Source organism: Pelobates fuscus, chromosome 7, assembly GCF_036172605.1.
Source record: "Pelobates fuscus isolate aPelFus1 chromosome 7, aPelFus1.pri, whole genome shotgun sequence".
Lineage (NCBI taxonomy): Eukaryota > Metazoa > Chordata > Amphibia > Anura > Pelobatidae > Pelobates > Pelobates fuscus.
In genome coordinates, this window is record NC_086323.1 from 124100021 (window position 1) to 124121626 (window position 21606).

At 47.0% G+C, this 21606-nt stretch overlaps 3 protein-coding genes across 4 annotated transcripts in view; 2 read left to right on the forward strand and 1 right to left on the reverse strand.

Moving 5' to 3' along the window:
* MST1 (macrophage stimulating 1) overlaps positions 1-8766 on the forward strand; it is a 68105-nt gene extending 59339 nt beyond the window's left edge. For both annotated transcript variants that reach the window (XM_063426535.1, XM_063426536.1), the window contains exon 19: positions 7916-8766. In XM_063426535.1, coding sequence (XP_063282605.1) covers positions 7916-8077 — 162 coding nt within the window. In that variant the 3' untranslated portion in view covers positions 8078-8766. The remainder of the gene's footprint in view (positions 1-7915) is intronic.
* AMIGO3 (adhesion molecule with Ig like domain 3) overlaps positions 1-21606 on the forward strand; it is a 455802-nt gene that overhangs the window by 165364 nt on the left and 268832 nt on the right. The gene's annotated exons all lie outside the window — the stretch shown is intronic.
* The window catches only part of APEH (acylaminoacyl-peptide hydrolase), a 52344-nt gene continuing 46418 nt past the window's right edge, over positions 15681-21606 (reverse strand). The window contains exons 17-22 of the mRNA XM_063426537.1: positions 19933-20013; positions 18250-18338; positions 17595-17785; positions 17400-17502; positions 16403-16509; positions 15681-16288 (exon numbers count right to left, since the gene is read on the reverse strand). Coding sequence (XP_063282607.1) covers positions 16186-16288; positions 16403-16509; positions 17400-17502; positions 17595-17785; positions 18250-18338; positions 19933-20013 — 674 coding nt within the window. The 3' untranslated portion in view covers positions 15681-16185. The remainder of the gene's footprint in view (positions 16289-16402; positions 16510-17399; positions 17503-17594; positions 17786-18249; positions 18339-19932; positions 20014-21606) is intronic.

Below are 21606 nucleotides of genomic sequence, written 5' to 3' on the forward strand. Positions count from 1 at the left end.
AGGACCCGTCCTCATGCGCTAGCTATCGACCGATCTCCCTGCTGAACACCGATCTCAAATTGTTTGCCAAGATCCTGGCCCTACGCATCCAACCGCTACTGCTAGACCTCATCCACCCCGACCAGGTGGGATTCGTAGAGGGACGAGAGGCCAGGGACAACACCATCAAGGCACTCAATCTGATCCATGTGGCAAGACAGGGGCCCTCACCCGCTCTACTGGTCTCAACGGACGTGGAGATGGCATTCAACAGGGTCGACTGGTCCTTCCTGCTGTCCACACTGGAACACCTTGGGATGGGACCGCACATGATGGTATGGATATCGGCCCTATGCACCAACCCGACTGCCCGAGTACAAGTAAACTGAATCCTCTCAGACCCATTTGAGATTAAAAATGGCACAAGACAGGGCTGCCCACTGTCGCCCCTGCTCTTTGTCATCAGCCTGGAGCTGTTTCTCAACGCCGTTAGAACTCAACCCGACATCTCAGGAATCAGAGGCAGCTGGGGAGTCAGCAAAGTCTCTGCATATGCGGATGATCTCCTGTTCACTATAACCAACCCAGCAAACTCCCTCAGGGAACTGATGCAGCAATTTGACATGTACGGCACATTGTCGAACTTAAAAATTAACTTCACAAAATCTGAAATCCTCAACGTGGGAATCCCCCAAACGCTGGTGACCAGGCTACAGAACGACTTCCCCTTCCACTGGTGCACAGAGGCGATCAAATACCTGGGGACCTGGTTATCGGCGGACCTCACGGACACCTTTCGCATCAACTTCCCTCCCCTCCTCGACCAGATAAAAAAGGACTTGGACTCTTGGCACCTTCCCCACATCACATGGCTAGGGAGGATCAGTGTACTCAAAATGAATCTCCTCTCTTTCTCCCCTCTCTCTCCTCTCGCTCTCTTTCTCCCCTCTCTCTCCTCTCGCTCTCGCTCTCTTTCTCCGCTCTCGCTCTCGCTCTCGCTCTCTTTCTCCGCTCTCGCTCTCTTTCTCCGCTCTCGCTCTCTTTCTCCGCTCTCGCTCTCTTTCTCCGCTCTCGCTCTCTTTCTCCGCTCTCGCGCTCTCTCTCTCTTTCTCGCTCTCTTTCTCCTCTCGCTCTCGCTCTCTTTCTCGCTCTCTTTCTCCTCTCGCTCTTTCTCCTCTCGCTCTCGCTATCTTTCTCCTCTCGCTATCTTTCTCCTCTCGCTCTCGCTATCTTTCTCCTCTCGCTCTTTCTCCTCTCGCTCTCGCTCTCTTTCTCCTCTCGCTCTCTCTCCTCTCGCTCTCCTCTCGCTCTCCTCTCGCTTTCTCCTCTCGCTTTCTCCTCTCTCTTTCTCCTCTCGCTTTCTCCTCTCGCTCTCTTTCTCCTCTCGCTCTCTTTCTCCTCTCGCTCTCTTTCTCCTCTCGCTCTCTTTCTCCTCTCGCTCTCGCTCTCCTCTCGCTCTCCTCTCGCTCTCCTCTCGCTCTCGCTCTCCTCTCGCTCTCCTCTCGCTCTCCTCTCGCTCTCCCTCTCCTCTCGCTCTCGCCTCGCTCTCCTCTCGCTCTCCTCTCGCTCTCGCTCTCCCTCTCCTCTCGCTCTCCCTCTCCTCTCGCTCTCCCTCTCCTCTCGCTCTCCCTCTCCTCTCGCTCTCCCTCTCCTCTCGCTCTTTCTCCCCTCTCTCTTGCTCTCTCCCCTCTCTCTCGCTCTTTCTCCCCTCTCTCTCGCTCTCTCCCCTCTCTCTCGCTCTCTCCCCTCTCTCTCGCTCTCTCCCCTCTCTCTCGCTCTCTCCCCTCTCTCTCGCTCTCTCCCCTCTCTCTCGCTCTCTCCCCTCTCTCTCGCTCTCTCCCCTCTCTCTCGCTCTTTCTCCCCTCTCTCTCGCTCTCTCCCCTCTCTCTCGCTCTTTCTCCCCTCTCTCTCGCTCTCTTTCTCCCCGCTCTCGCTCTCTTTCTCCCCGCTCTCGCTCTCTTTCTCCCCTCTCTCGCTCTCGCTCTCTTTCTCCTCTCTCTCGCTCTCGCTCTCTTTCTCCTCTCTCTCGCTCTCGCTCTCTTTCTCCTCTCTCTCGCTCTCGCTCTCTTTCTCCCCGCTCTCGCTCTCTTTCTCCCCGCTCTCGCTCTCTTTCTCCCCGCTCGCTCTCTTTCTCCCCTCTCTCGCTCTCTTTCTCCCCTCTCTCGCTCTCTTTCTCCCCGCTCTCGCTCTCGCTCTCTTTCTCCCCGCTCTCGCTCTCTTTCTCCCCGCTCTCGCTCTCGCTCTCTTTCTCCCCGCTCTCGCTCTCGCTCTCTTTCTCCCCGCTCTCGCTCTTTCTCCCCGCTCTCGCTCTTTCTCCCCGCTCTCGCTCTTTCTCCCCGCTCTCGCTCTTTCTCCCCGCTCTCGCTCTCGCTCTTTCTCCCCGCTCTCGCTCTCGCTCTTTCTCCCCTCTCTCGCTCTCGCTCTTTCTCCCCTCTCTCGCTCTCGCTCTTTCTCCCCTCTCTCGCTCTCGCTCTTTCTCCCCTCTCTCGCTCTCGCTCTTTCTCCCCTCTCTCGCTCTCGCTCTTTCTCCCCTCTCTCGCTCTCGCTCTCTCTCCCCTCTCTCGCTCTCGCTCTCTCTCCCCTCTCTCGCTCTTTCTCCCCTCTCTCGCTCTCGCTCTCTCTCCCCGCTCTCGCTCTCGCTCTCTCTCCCCGCTCTCGCTCTCGCTCTCTCTCCCCGCTCTCGCTCTCGCTCTCTCCCCGCTCTCGCTCTCGCTCTCTCTCCGCTCTCGCTCTCTCTCCCCGCTCTCGCTCTCGCTCTCTCTCCCCGCTCTCGCTCTCGCTCTCTCTCCCCGCTCTCGCTCTCGCTCTCTCTCCCCGCTCTCGCTCTTTCTCCCCTCTCTCGCTCTTTCTCCCCTCTCTCGCTCTTTCTCCCCTCTCTCGCTCTTTCTCCCCATTCTCGCTCTTTCTCCCCGCTCTCGCTCTTTCTCCCCGCTCTCGCTCTTTCTCCCCGCTCTCGCTCTTTCTCCCCGCTCTCGCTCTTTCTCCCCGCTCTTTCTCCCCGCTCTCGCTCTTTCTCCCCGCTCTTTCTCCCCGCTCTCGCTCTTTCTCCCCGCTCTCGCTCTTTCTCCCCGCTCTCGCTCTTTCTCCCCGCTCTCGCTCTTTCTCCCCGCTCTCGCTCTTTCTCCCCGCTCTCGCTCTTTCTCCCCGCTCTCGCTCTTTCTCCCCGCTCTCGCTCTTTCTCCCCGCTCTCGCTCTTTCTCCCCGCTCTCGCTCTTTCTCCCCGCTCTCGCTCTTTCTCCCCGCTCTCGCTCTTTCTCCCCGCTCTCGCTCTTTCTCCCCGCTCTCTTTCTCCCCGCTCTCGCTCTCCCCGCTCTCGCTCTCTTTCTCCCCGCTCTCGCTCTCTTTCTCCCCTCTCGCTCTCTCTCTCCCCCCTCTCGCTCTCTCTCTCCCCCCTCTCGCTCTCTCTCTCCCCCCTCTCGCTCTCTCTCTCCCCCCTCTCGCTCTCTCTCTCCCCCCTCTCGCTCTCTCTCTCCCCCCTCTCGCTCTCTCTCTCCCCCCTCTCGCTCTCTCTCCCCCCTCTCGCTCTCTCTCTCCCCCCTCTCGCTCTCTCTCTCCCCCCTCTCGCTCTCTCTCTCCCCCCTCTCGCTCTCTCTCTCCCCCCTCTCGCTCTCTCTCTCCCCCCTCTCGCTCTCTCTCTCCCCCCTCTCGCTCTCTTTCTCCCCCCTCTCGCTCTCTTTCTCCCCCCTCTCGCTCTCTTTCTCCCCCTCTCGCTCTCTTTCTCCCCCTCTCGCTCTCTTTCTCCCCCCTCTCGCTCTCTTTCTCCCCCTCTCGCTCTCTTTCTCCCCCCTCTCGCTCTCTTTCTCCCCCCTCTCGCTCTCTTTCTCCCCCCTCTCGCTCTCTTTCTCCCCCCTCTCGCTCTCTTTCTCCCCCCTCTCGCTCTCTTTCTCCCCCCTCTCGCTCTCTTTCTCCCCCCTCTCGCTCTCTTTCTCCCCCCTCTCGCTCTCTTTCTCCCCCTCTCGCTCTCTTTCTCCCCCTCTCGCTCTCTTTCTCCCCCCTCTCGCTCTCTTTCTCCCCCCTCTCGCTCTCTTTCTCCCCCCTCTCGCTCTCTTTCTCCCCCCTCTCGCTCTCTTTCTCCCCCCTCTCGCTCTCTTTCTCCCCCCTCTCGCTCTCTTTCTCCCCCCTCTCGCTCTCTTTCTCCCCCCTCTCGCTCTCTTTCTCCCCCCTCTCGCTCTCTTTCTCCCCCCTCTCGCTCTCTTTCTCCCCCCTCTCGCTCTCTTTCTCCCCCCTCTCGCTCTCTTTCTCCCCCCTCTCGCTCTCTTTCTCCCCCTCTCGCTCTCTTTCTCCCCCCTCTCGCTCTCTTTCTCCCCCCTCTCGCTCTCTTTCTCCCCCTCTCGCTCTCTTTCTCCCCCCTCTCGCTCTCTTTCTCCCCCCTCTCGCTCTCTTTCTCCCCCCTCTCGCTCTCTTTCTCCCCCCTCTCGCTCTCTTTCTCCCCCCTCTCGCTCTCTTTCTCCCCCCTCTCGCGCTCTCTCCCCTCTCGCTCTCTCCCCTCTCGCTCTCTCCCCTCTCGCTCTCTCCCCTCTCGCTCTCTTTCTCCCCTCTCGCTCTCTTTCTCCCCTCTCGCTCTCTTTCTCCCCTCTCGCTCTCTCGCTCTCTTTCTCCCCTCTCGCTCTCTCGCTCTCTTTCTCCCCTCTCGCTCTCTCGCTCTCTTTCTCCCCTCTCGCTCTCTCGCTCTCTTTCTCCCCTCTCGCTCTCTTTCTCCCCTCTCGCTCTCTCGCTCTCTTTCTCCCCTCTCGCTCTCTCGCTCTCTTTCTCCCCTCTCGCTCTCTCGCTCTCTTTCTCCCCTCTCGCTCTCTCGCTCTCTTTCTCCCCTCTCGCTCTCTCGCTCTCTTTCTCCCCTCTCGCTCTCTCGCTCTCTTTCTCCCCTCTCGCTCTCTCGCTCTCTTTCTCCCCTCTCGCTCTCTCGCTCTCTTTCTCCCCTCTCGCTCTCTCGCTCTCTTTCTCCCCTCTCGCTCTCTCGCTCTCTTTCTCCCCTCTCGCTCTCTCGCTCTCTTTCTCCCCTCTCGCTCTCTCGCTCTCTTTCTCCCCTCTCGCTCTCTCGCTCTCTTTCTCCCCTCTCGCTCTCTCGCTCTCTTTCTCCCCTCTCGCTCTCTTTCTCTCTTTCTCCCCTCTCGCTCTCTTTCTCTCTTTCTCCCCTCTCGCTCTCTTTCTCTCTTTCTCCCCTCTCGCTCTCGCTCTCTTTCTCCCCTCTCGCTCTCTCTCTCTTTCTCCCCTCTCGCTCTCTCTCTCTTTCTCCCCTCTCGCTCTCTCTCTCTTTCTCCCCTCTCGCTCTCTCTCTCTTTCTCCCCTCTCGCTCTCTCTCTCTTTCTCCCCTCTCGCTCTCTCTCTTTCTCCCCTCTCGCTCTCTCTCTCTTTCTCCCCTCTCGCTCTCTCTCTCTTTCTCCCCTCTCGCTCTCTCTCTCTTTCTCCCCTCTCGCTCTCTTTCTTCGCTCTCTTTCTCCCCTCTCGCTCTCTTTCTTCGCTCTCTTTCTCCGCTCTCGCTCTCTTTCTTCGCTCTCTTTCTCCGCTCTCGCTCTCTTTCTTCGCTCTCTTTCTCCGCTCTCGCTCTCTTTCTTCGCTCTTTCTCCCCTCTCGCTCTCTCTCTCTTTCTCCCCTCGCTCTCTCTCTCTTTCTCCCCTCGCTCTCTCTTTCTCCCCTCGCTCTCTCTCTCTTTCTCCCCTCGCTCTCTCGAGAGAAAGAGCTCTCACCCCTTTGCCCCATATCACACAACCCACGATTCCCCCGGCGGCGGATCCCCGCTACACCACAGCACTGGGACTACCGACTCCTTGCAGGCTGAAGGACGTGTACAAACAGGGCACGATCATGCCCCTGGGAGACGTGGTCCCGAACACTCCGCACGCCTGGCTACTCCGCTTCAAATACCATCAACTGATGAGGTTCCTGAAGACCACGCCTGGGCTGGACTCAGCAGCTCGAGCGCTCTCTACCTTCGAGACTGTGTGCACGAACCCCCCAATCCCACCGCACGCAATTTCGTTTCTCTACCGCTTGCAAATTACGCCTCCCACCGATTCACTCCTCCCCTACTTCACTAGATACTGGGAACGGGACCTAGGACACACATTATCTGCGGAGCAATGGACCACAGTGTTTACACTCTCTTTCTCCTCTCTTTCGCCTCAATAGCCACCAAATTCCAGGAAACTGGGTATAAAATGCTCTCGCACTGGTACAGAACACCTGAGAAATTATCCGTAATGACAGCCACCTGCGAACCAGAATGCTGGAGATGCGGGAGGGAACTGGGATCCCTCTTCCACATCCGGTGGACATGCCCACTCTTCAAACCCTTCTGGGAGGCGACCCACGCAGTGGCAGTGACCATAACGGATGCAAACCTACAACTCACACCTGAAATCTACCTGCTCCAACTAACCTCAATCCCCATAACCGGATTCAAAAGATCCGTAATACCGCATCTTCTAAACGCGGCACGTAGTCTTATTCCGGCACACTGGAAAAAAAACACGGCTCCAATGCTGAGAGAATGGCTGACCAGAGTGGAAGACAGACGCATTGAGGAGCTAATCCTCTCGGCGGCAGGGTGCATACAGCGCTACCACGACACCTGGTACCACTGGCTCCGGTGGCTCGCCTCCCCCGCTGCGAACTGAGAAAAGACACAACCCTCGGGAGCAGTCGGGGGGCTCCTGCCCCTGGAGGGACCAAACAATGGCAACGAAACGCTGATGGAGGGTTCATCGGACCAGATGGCCCGGGACGAACACGCAGACGCCGGGTCCGGGGAGCTGGGAGGCAGGCACACTTCACCTCTCACACCCCACCCCGCCCACCCTAACTCTCTGCCAACCCCCACCAGCACCACTTCCCCCACACCCCCTACCTGATAATCCCGATCGCACGTAACCCTCTGCCAGTGCAACAACACCAAGAAAGGTAGCCACATAGAACAACCAACACATACAACCCCCTCCCCCGCCTTGATGGGGCCACCACAAGCCGCAACCCCAACTGTCCCCAGGGGACCCGACTGAGACACACTGGGCACACACACACACACACACACACACACACACACACACACACACACACGACAGACCTCCAGTGACAGATCCCCACCACGCACCATAGACCGACTTACGAACCGAGGACCGCCGAACCCACCCCCTCACTCGCCAGACGAACACGGCTGGATCAATATCTCGACCCACATCTCCCTGCTGCCCACGAGCCCCCCCCCCCCTTCTTTAAGGATCAGGCCCTGAGTTTCAGATTCGGAACCCCAGGACGATACACACCCCACTATATACGGGCATCGCTCACCGTAGCATGCTCCTACCACAAACAGTAACCACTCTAGCACCTGCTTCAATGTAGTGTATATTTTAAGCACACACAGTTAATTGAGAGACCTGCTTTACATGTACTGTATACATACTGTGTCGTAGCATACTGTGATAAGCCTAAAATGTGCAATGTTTTCTACTGTCACATACATGTTTATACCTACTGTTCAAAATATGATATGCTTTCCGTTTTCTTACAATGGACACACTACGCCTTAACCTATTGAAAAATGTGCAGGACTGAACTATGCCATACTGATACCCTTGTTGAAACATTTATACTTCTATGCACTATGATGGCTTTGAATGCATAATTGTTATTTCCTTGCACAAACAAAATAAAGAATAATAAAACAAAAAAAGAATGGGAGGGCTTCAGATGAGATCTGCAGCTTTTGCAATCTGTCTTTAGATAAATCCACAATGAAAAAAAAATCATAATAAAATGCATGTATGTTGTCATTGGGAATAGATCTATGAAACCATGATTGTGTTTGTTTGGACTGGGCAGTGTCCCTTATTAAAATGGGTATCTGAGATGAGATCTGAACAGTGCTTCATGTGTAATGGTTTGTATTTAATTGACCTCCTGATTGTATTTCTGAGCCATCCTATTCTCTATCCCATAGGGAGACTATGGAGGACCACTTGCTTGCCTTACTCACGACTGCTGGGTGTTGGAGGGTGTCATTATACCAGCCCGTGGCTGTGGAAAGATAAACCAACCAGGCATATTCACCCGAGTCTCTATGTATGTGGACTGGATTAATAAAGTCCTGAAGATGGTCTGATACATTGCAGACACTAATTTCATCAGTACTTCAAGACCACCAGCCTTGCTTTATCCAAGAACCATCATAACCGGATTCAGAGAGACAATATTGTACAATAGATTGCAGAGGAAATTGTATATTTACCATATAGCATAGGATGAGTCAACTGATTGGAAAGGGATTTTGAGTATTGGCCACTGAAATAAAAGGTAGAAGGGGGGGATAAAGTTGAAACAATGGACCAGATGAAGCCCTGCCCAGCTGTAAATATTTAAACGTTTATTACATAAAACTTTTTATTTTAGTGTAGAGATGTATAGTTTTGTTTTTTGTAAATGTTTCAAATCCACTTCACATTTAAAAAGTAAGGATTCACCACAAGAGGGATGGTAAAGTTTCAATGATCCCAATAGAATTGGACTGCAACTTCCACTATTCACTCCTTGTTAATAATTGTAATTCAGCAACAATGCAATAATTCACATGCATGCAGATCCTTCTTGTTTATCTGTCCACTGTCTATTTTGTAAAGAATTTTGAAGATTTGACAAAATGGCTAAGATGGAAAGCAATCGAATTGGATAACTTTTTTTTTACTTGGGCCCAAAACTAGTTTTTACCTTGTTAATGCTCCACAATGATCAGTTTAATGAACGTGCTGCATTGTACACCTTTGTGGCTGATCTGAAATTGAGCATTTTTTATTTTATTTTTTTTTTTAAATTGAGCATTTTGTTTGTTGCTGTATATGTATAATTGTTTATATTTTTTTTTTATTTTTTTTAGCCTTTGTAGAAGTGAAAACCTTTTTTAAAATGTAGATCTTGATTTTCAACAATAAAATATTGCCGATATGCTCCCTTTCTCTTCCTGGTTTGGTTTCTCACCACCAAATGTGTATTTGTTAGCAAAAGTACAAGGCAGATATTCTATTATTTTTTTAAACTCCGCTACTTATTTAGAGCAAAAGTGTGCTTTCAAGAACATACAAGAACACATCATTTCTAATGTTACATGGTTTTCTTGCGAAGCCCCTTAAGAAATCAAACCATGTCCTCTTAAAATTTAATTTTACAATCTTGTGAGTTGCTAACAATATCTCTATCCTGGTGTGAAAATGAACTGGCCACCACTCGTCCACATCATACCCAAATATTTTTTTTTTCATTCTTTCTTTTATTAAGGCGTGTGAGTTGGTTTATAGAATGAAGAAAGGGAAATGTACAGGTTGAATAAAAGATAGTGGTGAACACAGCATTGGTGAACATTTCCTAGATAGTGATGCCTCATTTTTTGTGGGTAGTTAGAATTTTTAAACACCAACCGCAACAGTTTAGCGTAGGTAAAACATGAGTAGGTGCACAGGATTAAAACATTAGTAGGTATGCTATATAAAAACAGTGTGTAGGTCAACTGGAGGTAGGATAGGTATCCAGGGCTAGCTAATAAGTAAGACCTTCAGAACCGACATGTCAAACAGTATGGTCGCTATGCCACTAGGTGCTGGACCTCCTGAGGAGTGTTAGTAGCTATACCAAGCTTGGTTAGCTTGCATGAGTTTAGTAAATTATCTTTTAATACATTCAAACATTAACTGGCTGCGATTGAGAGTGTCTATTGGTAGACCTTCAAGATATATTTGGTTAAATAGGTTTTTGAGGGTGGAACTGATTTGGAGTTTTTGGAGGGTTTTGTAGTATCCGCCGTGAAGCCATCTGGGCCAGGTGCCTTCCCAGATTTGTGTATTTCTTCCTCTGTGATAGGTTCACTGAGGAGCTCCCTGGCCGCCTCATCAATTTGGGAAGGGCTAGGCTTTTAAGAAAATTCAGGCTCTGGGCATGATTGTCAGGCGGGGCCTTTGCTAAATTTCTATGGTAATCATAAAACAATTTAATTCATGAGACGTGCATCTAGGGCGATCCGGTGAGGTGATAGCAGTAATAGGTTTAAATTTTGTCCTAGGATTAGCCAGGCGGGCCAGGAGCTTCCCACACCTTCCACCCCACCTAAAGAAGTGTTGTTGAAAGTCTAATTTCGATTCTGCATAGTTTGTGACGAAAGTGTTACGGTAGTTTTGAGCTTCTCTGTATAGCTGTTTGTGGTCATCGGTAGGGTCAGTCATGTATTGTCTGTGCCTGTTTGAGAACATTTTCTAAGGAGGAAAAGTCCCATTTACGTACCTTTTTAGCTAATGAAGCAAATTAGATTATTTGTCCCCCTGCTTTGGACATTTTTCATAGTAGTTTGGGGTCATCTGTGTGTTCCAGATTGTCATCGATAAATTTAGCCCAAGTGGCCTGGAGATGACTTTGGAAAGTCGGATTATTAGTAAGATATGCTGTGAAACGCCAGTGTGCAGTTATTGGGCGGGTTGTTGGTTTATGTATTGTTAAAGTGGTAGGCGCATGGCCCGAGACCACTATTGTTCCTATTGTAGTGTTGATTATAAGTGGTAGTGCTGCTGAGGTGACTAAAAACCTGTCAATCCTAGATAGTTGTGTACTGGGGAATGAAATGTGTAGTCCCTCTCCGTGCCATGTAGTATCCTCCATGGGTCATGTAAATTACTGGAGGTGGTCAGGCGTGTGAGGCCGCAATCACTGTCTGTGAGAGACAAGGAACCCGTTTGGGGATCTGTCTAGAAGAGGGTCAAGAACAGAATTAAAATCACCCCCAATTATTATTTGGTCAATGTCGATTTGAGCAAGTAGGGTTAGTAGTTTGATGATAAAAGGTTTAGTACATACATTTGGAGCGTATACATTAACAATACAGTAGCAAGTAGCATCGATGGTAAGACACAGGAAGATATAACGGCCTTCAGGGTCTGTCACAGCATTGAATAACATATTGCAAATTAGAGTGTAACAGGATCAACACCCCTCTGGTTTTTTAATTAGATTTAGCAACAATACAGGCCTGGATCCAGAGGGCCTTGAGTTGAGTAGCTTCAGAATGTGACCAATGAGTTTCTTGCAGTAGTGTGATTTGGGCTTGATTATTAGTCAGGTAGGTGAGTATCTTTCATTTGATGGGTGTTTGCTCCCTTTACATTCCAGGATAGGAACTTGAGAGTAGAAGCAGAGTTGTGTTGAGTTGATTGAGACATTTTTGTTCAGCTGACTCCTCGTTGTGGTGCATAGTGGAAGACATGTTGATGTGGAGTAGTGGGATTCCGTTGTCCCAGCTCGAGCAGACAAGTCCCAGTGTGGAGGCAGATGGGGCAGGTTACGATACCGGCATGAACAGGGCCCGAATGGCCAACTTATGGTACAATGGTTGAAACCAAAAGATTAGGAAGGTGAGGTTACTGTAGCCCCTCGTGATCAGGCACGGGGTGGGCAGGCCGGCTTAAGTCCTTATCCCTATCCGGCATGACATCTTGTAGGGTGCGATTGCCAATTTGTAGGCGAAGAGTGCTGGGTAGAGAAGGGCAAACCGTATGGCTTTTTTATATAGCACTGAACATATGGGAGTGAATGCCTTTTGTCTCTAAGTGACTTGAGCAGAGTAGTCCTTGAATATCAAGATTTTGTAGTCTTGGTATGTGGAATTTGACCATTTGTAAGCTGCTTGTATATGCACTGTCATGATAATTAAGTCATTTTGCAATAATTAGCCTGGGTCTTGACTCTTTGCCTGGCCTGTCCGGCCCAAGTCTGTGTGCCCTTTCAATGACAGGAAGGGTGTCCGAGGTGGTTGCAATTTGTAGAGTATATCAGATCCAAGATTGTAGAGTAGGAATTATGTCAGTGGATCTCAAGCTTTGTGGGAAACCAACGAATTTAAGATTGCTGCAGCGGCTTCTGTTTTTTAGGTCATCCAACTTGTCTTGCAGGGATGTTAATGTGGTATGCTGCTGCTGAATTGTGGATTGTGGCTGATGAAGCTTGTCTTCCATTGTGCTTTGTCTTGTTTCTAAGAGCGTGAGTTGGGATAAGTGAGCTTGTAGGAGATGTAGAGAATTATCTAAAGACCCTGTGAGGTCTTTAAATTGTGTTTCAAAAATTGGTTTGTGTAGATTGGAGACTTCTCGTGCTGTCTCGATGCTTGCCGTGATACAGCATTGGCTTGGAAAAGCGCTTGGGATGGACCTTCTTCTGCCTCTTAGTCTGTTTGAGAGAGATGTGGAGTAGAAGGTAACGTAGGTTCTTTGAGATGCGGATTCTTTGCTGGTCTTTCTGGTTTCCCTTGATTTAATTTTTGTAGTGCAGAGTGGTACAGAAGATTTTCAAGCGCCACAGCAGCGTATGCATAGAGTCAAACAAGCACGAGTATTTGTATATTTTTTTTAAATATAAACAGATTTGTAAGAACAGGCTTTACATAACTATTGGGTGCTGCCAGGTGTTCGAATAATCATGCGGTGTGAAGTTACAGCCGGCTAGAACATACATGTCTACCTGGGTGATTCAAAAGCAATAGGCATCAGGCACGGTGACCATGAGAGTGAGCGGGTAAAGTACCCCAACATGCTAGTAGTCATATTATATATCCTTTGTATCTCTACATAGTATTACAATTTGCTATCCTGGTGTGAGTAGCTAAGGCCGGGTGGGGTATCCTTTGTCAGCGTAATTAGTGTAGTTACTCAGGATTAGGGTTAGTAGTTTGGTAGTTGGTTTGGCATGTTTAAACGCCTTACAGTGTGTGTGTTATATCAACATAGGTAACTATAGCGTATTCAAGTGAGGTTGGACTCACACAAGACAACAAAAGATTAAAAAAAAGGGGGGGGCGGAGCCTAGCTGCAGAGCAGAGAAGTCGCAAGGCACCGAAGCTCCGGCGATTTCAGCCAAATAGCGCACTAATTACACCAGCAAGCCTGCTCAAAACCCCGGCACACATTGGGGAAAGGTGGCAAAATCAGCATGGGTCGGAGATCCAAGAAGCAAAAACCCGACCAGCGAGGCAGAGCCTGGATATCGGGGCAATGTGGAGGCAAGCCCACGAGGCGACAAGGCCCAAGATGGCCGACCACGCGGAGACTTACTCGGAATTCTCAGATGATTGTTCCACAGGGGAAGAATCATCAGAAATGCCGAACCTACCTGCGGTTATCACCAAACCTCTGGATCCTGGAGGTACACCAGTCACTACATCGGTGCTGAAATCCCTGTTGGCGGGCCTCCAGACCACGCTGCAGGCGGATATGGCCGTTATTCACACTGAGCTACAGGGGATGACCGGGAGACTGGGTACACTGGAAAACACCTCAGCAGCGCAAGACAACCACATTACCTCCATGCAGACAGAGATTGTGGGCTCTAAACCCTCGTCGACCGACACCCGAGGAAGAAATGAGGGACGCGTAACACCTTACAGCTTGCAGCTGGACAGAAGACAGGTACACGCTAGGTCAGACTATTAGCTGCATATACTACACGATGGACAGCATGGTACAAACCCTAGCTACTAACATAGGGAATGACGCTCAGACATCATAGTTCAGACGCCCCGCGACACACAAGCTAGCTTCAGACACACAGATCTATCCACTAAGCGAGGTATACAGCGGACCTGACGCTACTATTGTAGGAAAGGTCCCCATTATGTCCTCCTGTACGCAACAGAAGTAAAAGCAAAGTCTTTCGTATAAGCATATACCATAGGGGCAGATAGGGTGACGATCCGGTCCAGCTTGACGCCCTTTAACGTAGTAAAAGAAGACTTGTAGCTTACCCATGTTATACAACGGACACTCTCTCCAGCGAGACCAGATTGTATACTTAGTTATCGGCCCATATCTTCTCTTTCGCATCATGTTTTTTCCCACACACCTGACAATATACTGTAGATGCTTTTAATTTGCCTAGCTTGCACTATACTCATAGACCGTCATTATTATTATATAAAAATGTGCAGACCTTCTATGTGCCATATGTGTAATGTATGTTGAAAATGCGCACGTGACTGCTATAATGGCACCACGGCATACCTGTGAACCCTTGCACACAAAAAATAAAGAATAAAAAAAAAAAAAAAAAAAAAAAAAGTAAAACAAACTTAAACTGTCACCGTGTGATGACTTAAAGGTTAGTTTCGTGTCCCAGTCCCAGGTTACAGTGGTGTCAGTTCAGAGCTGCGCGCCCGTCTGGTGCTAGAGTCGGGCATCAGCCCACCCCCACTGTTGGCATGTGTGATGTGTGATACAGCAGTGTATGACGGGTTATGGATGGGCATAGTCCTGTCAGGGCATCCTTCCACCTTCGAGTCTGGGGATGTGTCTGTTCTGCCTTATGATCTTGAGTGCCGGGAGTCCGGGTCGGTGCATCCCTCAGGCGATGCTGTCGGTGTATGCGGCCTGCAGGTCTCCGCTGACTTTGACGCTGGGGTGCAGCTTTCCAGCTTGGTTTGTTCGCGGTCTCCCATGACCGCTAGGGCGAAAGTGTGGCTCTTCTTGTTTGCTTGTGTGATACAGCCTTCCTGGGTAGTTGGGAGGGGGCCAAGCCCCGGTTGTTTTGCTGCTTGGGTGTGTGCGGTGCTTGAGGAGCCGAATGCCGGCGAAACCAGTGTCTCCCGGAGGGTAGGTTTTGTTCTTGGTGCTCTTTGGGGTGCGGCGAGGTTGCCGCTATGCGCTCTAGTCGAGCCCAGAATTCTTTAAATATTGCCTCCAGTCACTCTGCGCTGCTGCCTCCCCCCGGATATGTCGTCCTCAGGTTCTGCTCTTTCTTTAAGGGCCTTCCCGCCATTTTATCAATTGTGGGGGTGTGCTCCATAGGTGTCGGATCTCCCCGCAATGGCGTAAAGTTTGAGCGGTTCGGCCTGGCAGGGACCGGGTTATCCCCTGCCGGTCCATGGGGGGGGGGGGGGGGGGGAACGGGGACTTAGATTCTGCCTGTGTGTGTGGGCGGTGGGAGAGCGGCCGTCTCCCCCACAGCCACCATGCTTGTAGGCCGCAACATCGGGGGGGCGGACCCGGTAGTTATATACACTTGTGGGGTGTCTTTTTGTTGGTCTCTGTCTCCCCTGTCACTTGGCGGCCCCGTTGAGTCTAGTCACACCCTCCTTTTATCGGGAATCGGCTTCAAGTAAAGTTATCTGCAGGAGCAGCAGCAACATGCGTCTGCTCCCTTCTGCGGTCAGGCCCCGCCCCCTCCCTTGAGATCATTTAGAAGGCGTTTTGTCTATGAACGTGTCCATGACGGTGGAGCAAAGTAAAAAATCACTTGGAAAAAGATTAGGTCGGAGGAGAAGGTAAGCGTGTGGCGAGTTGAGATATGGTGGATGGTTTGAGGTTGTGTGGCAGTAGATGGGAAAGTGTGCACGTGGCGGTTCGGCAAATGAAATTCAGAATTTGTGTACCTAGAAATGGATGAGCGCTGTTGTCTGTTATGTGAACATGTGAGCGATAAGTGAAATGTTACTCGGAAGGAAGAAGTGGAGCAAAGTTTAGATGTGGAGAAAAGTTGAAGGGTAGTAGGAGTAAAACGGAGGGAACAAGAGGGAAGCAGTTAAGAAAACAGTATGGATTTTAAATGAGTTGTCTGAGGAAGCTAGTTGCTGTGTTGTCTTTTCATCAGCCAGGGCTAATGGTGGTGTCATTAAAAAAAATAAAAAAATAAATTTTAAAATGCATAAGTATTCAAAAATGCAAGTATTTAAAGAATAGTTAAAATGGTAAATTGAACAATTTTGTAACTTTTTTTATTGCTTGTAAAAATACAAAAAACGAGAATCACAAGGATGCAGTAACTGTGCAACTTTTGATCTAAAGGAGAGCTAGACCACATAGCACCCTGTAAATTGCTCAATCTGAGCATTACATTAGAGAGCTTGCCTATGTCGTTGGTACAGAGATCCTTCTTTTGTCCAGATCACTGTACAATGTTCAATAATCCTTCCACAATCCAGGAAGTGGGTGTAAAGGGAACCAGATTGGTTCACAGACGTGACACCACTGATTTTTATTGGCAATTAATTAACACCCCAAATTCCCCAAACAAAGTTACCCCCTTTTTAACCAATGCTTAATTTTCCAATAAGTGAAGCATAAAGATTTTCAATAACATAAAAAATAAAAACTTTGTTATTATACACCCTTGCCCTGGAGCTTGCTTGTTTGCTCTTCCTACATCTTTGAATGTTAATTATGTAACCATTTGGACCCATGGCAGTGTAAAGCATTATTTTAACCATTTCTGGATCCACAGTGCGATATTCATAAAATTGTCTGATTCTGCATCCACCTTGGCTAGTGCATGGTTATTTCCAGGGTACCAGAGAAGCCTGTAAGAAAGTGGAAAATGTAAAAAAGTATTGGATTTACAACTTCATGTGAGTAGAGGAGGATTAACCAAAATGAGATTTTAGGCAGCTGAATAATATGTGACTCGTACTTACCGTACAGGCACATCATGAGCTTTCAATGCTCTATAATATTCCAGGCCCTGCTTGTTCGGCACTCGACGATCATCCTCTCCCAGCATTAATAGGACTGGGGTCTTAACCTAAGAACAGCATCAATGCAATGAGTTTAAATGGCTTAGACTGCAGACTTTACATGTTAAAGTTCTATAAAATTAAATAAACGAGGAAATATTTTTTTATATATATATGTATATACACATGCACACATGTTTTAAAATTAATTTTATTTAACTGCATGTGCTACAGCAAGCTAAAGTGCTTAAGGGAACTTATAATGCCTTTTTCTTATGTTGTGATCTAGTAACACCATGAGGGTGTTTTTCCAATTCTAAAAAGGTTTGATTCTCTAATATTTATGCTCACTAATATTTCCTTAACAAAAAGGTCCCAGACCGGTTCTTGCTTTTGACAATGCTTGTAAAAAAAAAATTAAAAAATAAAAAGCCAAACCAACCAGATTTTACTTATGTTAAAATTATTTTCATGATTGAAGTTACCCAGCTGCTTTTACATACATTAACATGTTTTTGTTGCATATGCTGGTATCACTGTGTATTTGTTTAAGATCGTAAGTCTGTTTCTATGGCAGTTTGTGCTAATAGTTAAAGGATTTTGTGTAAAAAAAACACCAAAAAAAAAAAAAAAAAAAAATGAAATGACCATATACTATTACATGCTGTCCTGGGATAACCTTTTTAAATAACTTTTCTGCTAATTTTTATGAATGACAGCCAACCAAATGTTTGTTTTTGCACTGTTATTTAGAAGTACTAGGACGCACTATTCAATAAAAATAAAGTTCTTCTAGTACCATTTCATTTTACATTACAGAATTATAACTATCTCCACATCATCTAGCAATACCTTCAGTAATCCTACCACCACACGACGAACCCGTTAACAATGCAATATCTAAAACACTTTCTTTACTGAGTACCCATTTTCTTTCTTCTGTGTGCATAAGACATACCTGAGAGACATATCGGATAGGTGATTTATCTAACATTTCCCCATATTGCGAAGGATCCGGTGCAGCCTGGTAAGAGTAAGAGATACCGGATTCCACCAAACACCTAGATAAGAGCAGAAGACCTATTAACATGCCAAGAGATTGATTTTAAATTGAAGGAAATATGTGGCTAAGTAAGCTATGTTGTAACCTTACCAGTCTGGTATATCAGTTGATCCAAACATTGAGAGCAAGTTAGTCACTGGGTTGCGAGCAATGCATGCTTTATAGAATCCTGGGTATTGACCAATCAAGTGACACGACAAGAAGCCACCGTGTGATCCTCCACATATTATGACCCTGTTCGGATCCAAAAATTCTTCTTGCAGAACTTGCTCCACTGCAAACTGTAAAGGCAAAGTTTAGAAAAATCATAGCAGAGAGTCTTCAGGATAGGGTGGAACACTGGGAATAATTGCAGCAATAACCGCACAGAGGTGTTAAATGGAACCGGTCCTGAGCAGCAGGAAACAGACATAGAAATTAGGATTTCATTGCATCTCATATTGATCATACAACTTGAAGGTCAATCTACTAAACAGTCCATTGTTAGGCTTAATGTAAAGATTACATAGGGTTCGGTATAGAGAGCTAGAATTAGGCTGTATAATAAAAAAAAATAATAAAAAAAAAAAAAAAAATACACACAAAAAAAACAATATAGCCTATATCTGGATCTGCTAAATGGAATATTACAGTGGAACAAATGCACAGCAAAAGTGCAAAAAATGGTAACGGTCTATAAACACGAAACATTTAAAAAAAGCTCAGTCACAATTGGGCTAAACCAGTAAAAACGGAGCACAGTTACCTGAACATCGTTGACATCTTGCTCTCCGACATTCTTTGGCAGGGAAAGAATGCTGTCCTGTCCAAAACCCACTGATCCTCGATAATTTACTAAGCAACATAAGAAGGAAAAAGGGTTGCATTAGCTAAAAAAAAAAGTAATTCACTAAAAAAAGTCATTAAAAAGGAAAAGTTTTTTTTGTGTGTGAATGAAAGGATTTATTCGTCACCACATTTAAATCATTTACAATTTTCAAAACAGACGTGTCAATGGTAATCATTTTAGAAGGTATACAGTAACATTGCATACAGCCGTGCAGGGCTGAGGTAGCTTTAACAAAAATAAGTAAAGAAAGACATAAACCGGGACCCAAGAGTTTGCATAAAAACAGTTTGTATATGCACTCTGAGACGCCCTCCCAGTCCCATGGGCCTAGTCAACCATCATAGAGCAAGCCTTGTCTATAACATAAGCATTCTCTTGGGAGTAGGGTATGGTTCGCAAGAGCCTGAAAATTACAATCTGGGACCCTTGAGTCCTTCAGCATCATTTAGCACAATCCAGTAATGAGATGGTATAATCTTTTGCAACCGGTGTCCCTGACTTCCGGGGCCTAACAGTTATCCCAGGGCAGGCCCTAACTTTGAGTCATTGATCACAGCTAATTCTTCCCATCGTAACCCAGTCTCGTCATGTATCAGGGAATGAGTGATGACCCTAACGTGATAGGCAAGTCAACTTCCAGGCCCTCCTCTCACTTCGTCATGTATCATAAGGCTCCTCTCATCCTATCCATTAATCAGCTACTCCCTACCGGTGACCCAAGGTCTATCCCTCCATCCGGCCTACACCTCCTCTGTCGTCCCTGACCCCACAGTTGTGTTTTGGGGAGAAGGGTACATCAGTAGTGGTTGGAGGACTGGGTGGTAAGCGTTCAGCAGCCAATGTGTCTAAATGTTTGCGTACACCTGTGTGTGGCCTTGGGATGCAAAGGTCAGCTTTTCTAACCATCGTAAACCCTCCATTTTGTCAAACCACGTCAGGGGCGGGAGTTCCTCTTTTTTCCAGTAGAGGGGGATAATCTGTTTGGCCGTGTTCAGGATTCTTATGGACATAGATCTTTTGTATTTAGCGGTTGGAGTGGTGGTGTGATGTAGGAGGAATAGCGCTGGTTTGAAAGGTGGTGATTTGTCTGAGAACTTCCATAAAATTGTACTAATTGCCTTCCAGAAAGGTTGGATTTTAGGACAGTCCCACGATTTGTGCAGGAATGTGCCCAAGGTTACTCGGAAAACTATTTTTTATCATACTAAAAATAAACTATTATATGAAATATAGACTTACATACCAACCAACTCTTCTTTCTGTCAGTATTTTTTATTTCAATTACTTGTGATCAGATATGCTATGCCCATTTTGTAATTGTAAAGCACTGCAGAATAGGTCAGCGCTATACTATTGCTAATAAGAAGTTATAGCATAAAATAGTATCTCCCTGTCTAGCCTTGTTTATGGAACAGCCAACTTTAATACCTTTTAATCTGAAATACAACTTATCTGCTAAGACTGTGCAGAATTTGGAGTATTGAAACTATTCAACACTGAATTTTTGACGAGCCTGACCACTATACATTAGGATTTATTCATTGATAATAATAATAATAATAATAATAATAATAACGGGTTGCCTTTAAAGACACTCACCTAGTAGTACAGCTAAACCCATGTTACACATCATAGCCGGAAAAAGCATCCATTCGCTGACAAAGGCAGAGTGTGGGCCTCCTAGGTGAGGTAGACATTGGAACAGAATAAGAAAATCTATCACTTAAAAGTATACTATCAGCAATTTAGTTTTAGATAACATTTACAGACCATTAACGATAAAGCACAAGCACTAAACAAATTAGTGTTAATCTGTGTTTTTTGTTTACTATGATTACTGGAACAACAAAAAGAATTACTGCTGTATATTACAAATTCATGAAGTGGAGAAGAAATTATTTGACACAGTCGAATTGTTTAATGAATAAAAAAAAAAAATTTTTTTAAAAAATCTATATAATATTTTGGTGGTGACCATTTCCTACAAATAACTTTTTGATATTATGTTTACATATCCAATATATTTAAAAGCAGATTCTGAGAACAAAACAACATTATTGTATCATAGCTCTTGACCTCAATAGTATGCTCAATTAATTTATTTGCATAATTAAATGTGTATAGCTTTTCTTCGGCTACACTCTCATTTCTAACATAGTTGTGTCTTAACTCTTGTACACACACAGTTCAGCCATTAGCAGTATTTGCCAGTGAGCTTAGCTGCAGGAACAAGCAGCTGACATTGAAAGGAGAGAACACCAAGTCAGACATGAAGTTTGCTTATCATTACCTGTTTGTGAGAACCTCCCCAATCAAATAAACATATTGGACCCATAACACCAGGATATAATAAGAGCTTTATTCCGCTAACATGTGCCATGCAACGCATTGACCCTTAATTAGAACTTAGTCTAACATACTTGAAAACACAATTTAATTGCTGCAGGGAACTTATGGGGACATGGGACACAGCACTTGCGGTTTGTCATTCAGAATACATACTACCTTACTTAATATTGCAATTTTACAGTCCCTAATTTTTGCCTCTATGCACAGGGCTATTAAAGGACTCTTCCGTGGACGGCTGTTTTGTGTGCATTAAACTGTTGTGTAGACCTGTGCAGGATGAGATTTATAATTATAACTAGCATTTCAGTTTGTGATTAGTACTGACTGGAAACTGAAATGTCTGTTGTAATTTTAAATCGTGTTTTCCTGCACAAGTTTGGGTGAAAAAAAAAAACTCTCAATTGCCTCACATATAGAAGAAAACCAATAAAGGAGCCGCAACACCAAAGGTAAATATCAAAGAGATGTACTCCACCTGTGTGGAACCGGCAACGTTTCAACCCAACTTCAGGGACTTTGTCAAGGTTGAGTCGAAATGTTGCAGGCAGAACTTCTATTAATGGTGCTTCAACAGCCCAGTGCACATATACCGGGGCATTCTCCATGCTCACCTGTCCATTGCCTCTCGCCACTCTCTATCCTCCTCCTGTGCTTTAAACAAGCTTGCCACGCTCTAGAATAGAACATTCACCCTTACATCAACCCCCTGGAACATTGATTGGCAGGTAATCACCATCACGTCTGACATGATGGAGACTATTAGTCACCAAGATCAGAGTAATGGAGACTTAATAGTGAAAGTAATGGTTTGATTTAAATAACGGTATTTCAGCTTGTGGAGTCAGCATAGAGAGAGGAGGAGAAACAGAATTACTTTCTGTTTCTCATTCAATGCAATGCGTGCCTTGCCTGTGACTGGGCAGA